The sequence below is a fragment of the Pseudophryne corroboree genome, chromosome 5 (genome assembly GCF_028390025.1).
Source record: "Pseudophryne corroboree isolate aPseCor3 chromosome 5, aPseCor3.hap2, whole genome shotgun sequence".
Lineage (NCBI taxonomy): Eukaryota > Metazoa > Chordata > Amphibia > Anura > Myobatrachidae > Pseudophryne > Pseudophryne corroboree.
The window spans coordinates 779,085,475-779,093,485 of NC_086448.1; the positions used below are offsets into that span (position 1 = coordinate 779,085,475).

General features: G+C 42.7%; 1 protein-coding gene across 1 annotated transcript; it reads right to left on the bottom strand.

The window, feature by feature from the left end:
- Positions 1-5,444: 5,444 nt before the first annotated feature.
- Positions 5,445-7,467, bottom strand: LOC134929681 (uncharacterized). The gene is made up of 3 exons (XM_063925261.1): positions 7,404-7,467; positions 7,116-7,328; positions 5,445-6,208 (listed from the first exon to the last, which is right to left on the bottom strand). The coding sequence occupies exon 3, from the start codon at positions 6,195-6,197 to the stop codon at positions 5,445-5,447; it is 753 nt and encodes a 250-aa protein (XP_063781331.1). The 5' UTR covers positions 6,198-6,208; positions 7,116-7,328; positions 7,404-7,467.
- Between the last annotated feature and the right edge of the window lie 544 nt (positions 7,468-8,011).

Here is an 8,011-nt window from a genome sequence, read left to right on the forward strand (position 1 = left end):
CGCCAGCAATATTGTGTGTGCATTAAATATGGGCAAATTCCAGCACGTCCCATGTTTTGCACATACCTTGAATTTGGTGGTGCAGAATTTTTTTAAAAACGACAGGGGCGTGCAAGAGATGCTGTCGGTGGCCAGAAGAATTGCGGGACACTTTCGGCGTACAGGCACCACGTACAGAAGACTGGAGCACCACCAAAAACTACTGAACCTGCCCTGCCATCATCTGAAGCAAGAAGTGGTAACGAGGTGGAATTCAACCCTCTATATGCTTCAGAGGTTGGAGGAGCAGCAAAAGGCCATTCAAGCCTATACAATTGAGCACGATATAGGAGGTGGAATGCACCTGTCTCAAGTGCAGTGGAGAATGATTTCAACGTTGTGCAAGGTTCTGATGCCCTTTGAACTTGCCACACGTGAAGTCAGTTCAGACACTGCCAGCCTGAGTCAGGTCATTCCCCTCATCAGGCTTTTGCAGAAGAAGCTGGAGGCATTGAAGAAGGAGCTAAAAGGGAGCGATTCCGCTAGGCATGTGGGACTTGTGGATGCAGCCCTTAATTCGCTTAACAAGGATTCACGGGTGGTCAATCTGTTGAAATCAGAGCACTACATTTTGGCCACCGTGCTCGATCCTAGATTTAAAGCCTACCTTGGATCTCTCTTTCCGGCAGACACAAGTCTGCTGGGGTTGAAAGACCTGCTGGTGACAAAATTGTCAAGTCAAGCGGAACGCGACCTGTCAACATCTCCTCCTTCACATTCTCCCGCAACTGGGGGTGCGAGGAAAAGGCTCAGAATTCCGAGCCCACCCGCTGGCGGTGATGCAGGGCAGTCTGGAGCGACTGCTGATGCTGACATCTGGTCCGGACTGAAGGACCTGACAACGATTACGGACATGTCGTCTACTGTCACTGCATATGATTCTCTCAACATTGATAGAATGGTGGAGGATTATATGAGTGACCGCATCCAAGTAGGCACGTCACACAGTCCGTACTTATACTGGCAGGAAAAAGAGGCAATTTGGAGGCCCTTGCACAAACTGGCTTTATTCTACCTAAGTTGCCCTCCCACAAGTGTGTACTCCGAAAGAGTGTTTAGTGCCGCCGCTCACCTTGTCAGCAATCGGCGTACGAGGTTACATCCAGAAAATGTGGAGAAGATGATGTTCATTAAAATGAATTATAATCAATTCCTCCGCGGAGACATTGACCAGCAGCAATTGCCTCCACAAAGTACACAGGGAGCTGAGATGGTGGATTCCAGTGGGGACGAATTGATAATCTGTGAGGAGGGGGATGTACACGGTGATATATCGGAGGGTGAAGATGAGGTGGACATCTTGCCTCTGTAGAGCCAGTTTGTGCAAGGAGAGATTAATTGCTTCTTTTTTGGGGTGGGTCCAAACCAACCCGTCATATCAGTCACAGTCGTGTGGCAGACCCTGTCACTGAAATGATGGGTTGGTTAAAGTGTGCATGTCCTGTTTTGTTTATACAACATAAGGGTGGGTGGGAGGGCCCAAGGACAATTCCATCTTGCACCTCTTTTTTCTTTTCTTTTTCTTTGCATCATGTGCTGATTGGGGAGGGTTTTTTGGAAGGGACATCCTGCGTGACACTGCAGTGCCACTCCTAGATGGGCCCGGTGTTTGTGTCGGCCACTAGGGTCGCTAATCTTACTCACACAGTCAGCTACCTCATTGCGCCTCTTTTTTTCTTTGCGTCATGTGCTGTTTGGGGAGGGTTTTTTGGAAGGGACATCCTGCGTGACACTGCAGTGCCACTCCTAGATGGGCCCGGTGTTTGTGTCGGCCACTAGGGTCGCTAATCTTACTCACACAGCTACCTCATTGCGCCTCTTTTTTTCTTTGCGTCATGTGCTGTTTGGGGAGGGTTTTTTGGAAGGGACATCCTGCGTGACACTGCAGTGCCACTCCTAGATGGGCCCGGTGTTTGTGTCGGCCACTAGGGTCGCTAATCTTACTCACACAGCTACCTCATTGCGCCTCTTTTTTTCTTTGCGTCATGTGCTGTTTGGGGAGGGTTTTTTGGAAGGGCCATCCTGCGTGACACTGCAGTGCCACTCCTAGATGGGCCCGGTGTTTGTGTCGGCCACTAGGGTCGCTAATCTTACTCACACAGCTACCTCATTGCGCCTCTTTTTTTCTTTGCGTCATGTGCTGTTTGGGGAGGGTTTTTTGGAAGGGACATCCTGCGTGACACTGCAGTGCCACTCCTAGATGGGCCCGGTGTTTGTGTCGGCCACTAGGGTCGCTTATCTTACTCACACAGCGACCTCGGTGCAAATTTTAGGACTAAAAATAATATTGTGAGGTGTGAGGTATTCAGAATAGACTGAAAATGAGTGTAAATTATGGTTTTTGAGGTTAATAATACTTTGGGATCAAAATGACCCCCAAATTCTATGATTTAAGCTGTTTTTTTAGTGTTTTTTGAAAAAAACACCCGAATCCAAAACACACCCGAATCCGACAAAAAAAATTCGGTGAGGTTTTGCCAAAACGCGTTCGAACCCAAAACACGGCCGCGGAACCGAACCCAAAACCAAAACACAAAACCCGAAAAATTTCAGGCGCTCATCTCTAGTTTCTACCCTTGATGCACTAAAACACCTCCCCTACACTCACCGATAGGCTGGCCCTAACCAATTACAACTCACTCAAAACTCTGATCTACCTAGCAACAATTGACATCTTCAACCAATCACAAAAATGTAAGACTCTTATAAAGATATCGTGCACAGCCAGGCACTCTCCTTATCGTATAAGCAAATAGGAGTATAGCAGATTGTAAATATTTTTCATTAAAGGCGAAACCCTCTCTACGAACATTCTTCACTTGCTCCCGCAGAAACATATTGGAAAGCAAGAATAAAAACATCTCTCCAACCTGACCCTGTCTGCAGCTCCTGCTGACTCCCCAGCTACCTGATTTACTAAGAAGTCTGGAGCCAGACTTACAGTATGAGCAACTACACACCCCATGAAAACATACATGATCAATCGCACTGAAGTCTGCACACACAGTAATAGTCTGCAGCTAGATTAATGCGGCAGGAGAGAAGGAGATGGTGATGCTGAACTGCGTAAAGCAATTGCCCAGGGTTTACCACCCAGACTTATGTATAGCTATAAATATTTTATCTTTTTTATAAATCAATTGAAGCTCGTATACTATCACCTGCAGTGTTGCTGTTAGAGTGTGTAACAGCATAACTAGTCATGCAGTTTTTAAAATGCTGTCATTAAAAATCTGAATTGCATACATGAAATCAGTTGCAATAATCAGCTATAAAACTGCGCCCCTCCCCCTATGGTGTAATAAATATAAATTATCTGTGGTCAGATGTACCAAGTCCAGCAAAATTAAATCTTGGTTTTTTTGCACATGGGTGTATAAGTAGGTAAATTCATGCTCAGACTCTGGGGGTCATTCCGAGTTGATGGCTCGCTAGCTACTTTTTGCAGCCGTGCAAACGCATAGGAGTATATTTACTAAGGTCCCGATTTTGACCGAGATGACGTTTTTTCTTCAAAGTGTCATCTCGGGAATTTACTAAACTCAAATCACGGCAGTGATGAGAGCATTCGTATTTATTTGGAAGTTCTTGTAAAAAAATACGAATGAATACACCTTCGGCCAAACGCGGCTGTTTAGGTATGAATCACGGTCATTTACTAACCATTCGTATTTGTAATGTGTACCGTGAAAATGCATTTGCGGTCGTGAAAAAATACAATTCGTTAAAAAGTCCTAAAAAAAAGTAGACCTGCTTTTGATAAGCGTGTTTACATGTGTATTCAATTATCCATTCGTCACACCTGAATGTTTGGCCCTATAAAAGAGTCCCAGGCACATTTTGAATAACTCTTACTCTGAAATGGCTGCTGCTGTGTGTGCTACTGATTTTCTGGTTGCTGGGGGATACCTGAGACTGCTCCATGAGTCTTCAAGAAATCTGGGCCAGGTAAGTGAACATGGTCAGCAGGTTGTACAGGTGCCGCGAAGGCTCCGCTGGCCTCGTTTTTTTAGGGGGCGTTTAAACTTAAACGCATTGTCTGATGATAGGGTCATACAGATGTTTTGGCTAAATAGAAGCAACATTTTCCGTCTGTATGACCTTGTCAAACTGGACCTAGACCCTGAGACAGCACGCTCTCGCTCTGTCTCAGGCCTGCACAAACTCCTGGCTGTGTTGCACTTTATGGCTACTGGGAGCTTCCAGGCTGTGACAGGCGACGTCATTGGTATCTCCCAGCCCACCTTTTCCAAATATTTGAATCAGGTGAGTTGAAATATACATACACGTCTATGTCTAAGTGTTGCTTCTGTTAGGTCTTAGAACACAGTATTGTATTGATTACAGATCATGACACTCACCTTATATTTATTAATGTCCACTCAGGTTTTGGATGTCTTGGAACCCCATATAGATGCCTCTATCTGCTTCCCTATCCAGGAGTCGCAGTGGCATGCAGTCAGGGTAGCTTTCTATGAGCTTGCTGGCATGCCCAATGTGCTGGGTGCCATAGATTGCACACACGTTGAGCTGAGACCACCTAGGGGCAGGCAATATGTCTTTACCAATCGGCATTCTAGACAATCAACTAATGTCCAGGTGGTTTGTGATGCAAATCTAAAAATTATGAGTGTGGTTGCAGGTTACCCTGGCGGCTGCCATGACTCCTTCATCCTCAGTCAGTCATCCCTCTTTGATAAATTTGAGGACGGACAAATGCCTGATGGCTGGCTGCTGGGTATGTTCCAAGTGTGTTGTGTGTATGTGTGGTAACTTAAAACTCCTGTTTTTTTTAAGGTGTTTTTTCATAATACACATGTACTAATGTTGGCTATATCTGTATTTCAGGTGATGGTGGTTATGGCTGCTACTCTTGGCTACTTACTCCATTGTCCCAACCTGATTCTCCTGCTGAACACAATTACAATCATGCACATAAGTCTACGCGGAATGTGATAGAAAGATGTTTTGGGGTGCTGAAATCTAGGTTTCGGTGTCTGGATAAATCTGCTGGGCTTTTGTTGTATAGTCCCTCAAAGGTGACTAGGATTGTGTTCTGCTGCTGTTTTCTTCATAATCTGTGTTTGACCCAACATCTGCCACATGTTGATGAAGAAAACAGCCAGCAAGTAGGTGAGTTAGAAACATCTGGTGACAGTGTGAGTACAGATGTAGGGAGGCAGGTAAGGCAAGAAGTGATTCTGCGTTATTTTACCGGTAAGTATTGTTTAGTTTCAAATAGCCTTGACTAACCACTTTTATTAAATGTATTGTAGGTGTGAATGTTTTTCTTGTTGTTTTTTTATTTATTTAATACTGGTCTGTACATTTATACTGTAATTTGACTAACTTACAGTGTTACTCATTACCCCATTAAACCATATACATTGCGTCTTTTAAAATGATTAGCACGGACACAGGGATTTTTGGGTAAACCATACCAAAATTTTTATTTTGGAACAAACATTTGATGCATCCTTCCTTATTTTATTTTTTTTGGTGCTGGGTGCAGAGGATTGACCAGGTTCGGTGGCCCGTGTTCTGCTGGAGCGTCTAACAGGAGAGGTAACTGGGGTCTGGCTTGGTGTAGTAGTTCCGGAGCTTGAGCTGACTTGTTGGGATGCCAACACATTAATGCTTTGGCTGAGGTTGTGTATGCTTGCATTAAGTTGGTTATTTGTGGCAGTGTTGCTGACAATAATTCTTGATAAATTTTCGTGGACCACTTGGTTGTGTTGTATTATTTGGATTAAGGCTTGTTGCTGCCGCTGTTGTTCATCGATGATTCTTGTTAAATTGGCAAGCATTTGACTGTTGTCTGCCCTCATTTGTTCCATAGAATTTGCTATTCTGCCTACCTGAACTATCAGTCTGCCTGAGTTCCGACTGATGCGAGGAAGATGATGGGGCAGACTGGCAAGGTGTTGGGTGTGGGTGTTCAGGCAGGCATAATTTTGTGCCTGTTGTGTGGCCCAACTGTTCCAAAAGTCAGGGGACATTTGTTGCTGGGGTGTTGTTGGCATCAATTGGGGGCTAACGGATGTTTGTGGTGTTTGTGTTATGTCCTGCTGCGGGGGTGACTGGGTAGGATCGATGGGCTGCAGGTGTAGTGTGTAGGTAGGCTGCTGGTCACTTTCCTGCTGTGCGTCCTCGACCATGATGGGTGGTTCTGTATGGGGTTGATAACAGCCACTATTTAGTTATTATTATATTTCTTTGCTTGAACAAAACATGGCTAACTTAATAATACTCATGTTGAAAATGTTTCAGAGTTTGTGTGCTTAAATTACCTAGGAAGCTTACCTTTTGTAACACATATGTGCCTTCTAATTTTAAAAAATCAATTGTAAAAATAATTTGTTAGTTCTCGGACTCTAAGCCATAATTAATTTGCAAACACGAAGATCTTTCGCCATTTTACATTAATGCATTTCCAGATTGTGTATGCCCCTTCCTTTTGTGAAACACACACAATGCATTAAATGTGGTTTGTTACACACTCATAAATTGATAAAGCCAGTCAGTGTTGTGTGTGTGTAACTTTTAAAACTATCAAATAATACTTTTTTAAACCAAAAAAAAACAGGTAAATGTCTTAAGGTGGCCTATGTTTCGAAATGGAGATGTTGGCCATGGCAAACATTTGGATTCCAGATTACATTTATGTTTTTTTTAAATAAAAAAGATGTTAAAAAAAAATGGTTGCTATGGCCAACATCACATCTGAAAATGAAAACTAAAAAATGTCAAAAATAACATGTGCTTGTTGTTTGAGATTATTGGCTGGAATAAGAAATTAAACATATATATTTTTTTAGACACTACACAAACAGTGGTGCAGATGAATTAACATGGAGAAGACCTAACGATTTGCAAAGCCAATGATATGTGCAAGGTGATAAAGGCACAAGCCAAACAGGGACGAACAGAATTTTAAATGTTTTATTTTTCACTTTTTCAGCATAGAACACCTTGCACATATCAGTGGTTTTTCTAATCATTAAGCCTTATCCAGGTTAAAACATAGACCACACTGTTTTTAATTTTTGTGACAATTATCTTTTATGTTTACTCACCAGACAGCTGAGGTGATTGTGGCTCATCACTTTGTGGACTTGCCAAAATTGCCTGTGGTGGCAGGGGCAACACTGCGGAGATGCGCCGCCGGGGTGGTGATGATGGAGCAGCAGACTCAGCCTCAAGATGACGTCTCTTGGTTGGCCTCCTAGGCACACTCACCGAGCTCTGTAATGGTCGCCTTAGTGGAGGGCGGCTTGCAGAAGAAGAACCTATGTGATAAGAGAAACATTAATATTTTGATATTCAATGTGTTTGCAGAATATGTGATTACAGTGAATTCTTACCTGCATTCCCGCCATCTGCATCACTTGGCAGTGTTGGCTGTGGCCTGGCTGTGGTGCTTCTCTGGCGTACTGTTGAAAAATGTGAAAAAACATTATGAACATACTTTGAATACTCATTGTTATCTGAATTTCCTTATTGTGATGTAAACATATGGAACATAATGATAAGTAAACAATTTTATGTAGATTTTTTTCTGGATGACTTCATTGGGTGTGTATCCTTTAAATAAGAATCAATTACACTAATTAATCCATACACAAAGCCAAATAATGCACAATATTGTAATGGTTTCTTTATACAAAAACATAGCTTGACTCAACAACAATATTGCACGCTAAGCTTACAAATTTTTACCAACAAATACAACACTAGCCTTAAATATCTGCAAAAAAATGTTTTGGACAAAAAAATATGCCTATAAAAAAAAACAAAAAAGGACAACACACAACAGCACACAATAAACAGAAATGCAAATCAAGCATTTATTTTGTGAATATAAAAAAAAAAAAACAGTTATGGACAAGCTGGGCCTCTGAATATGTAGTAAAACTACACATACCAGCATGCACTGCAACAGATGTAGCATTCACTATTAACAAAAATGAGG

What these genes read in the sequence shown, in the direction of transcription:
- LOC134929681 (XM_063925261.1), bottom strand. Translation starts at nt 6,197, where the DNA reads ATGGTCGAGGACGCACAGCAGGAAAGTGACCAGCAGCCTACCTACACA.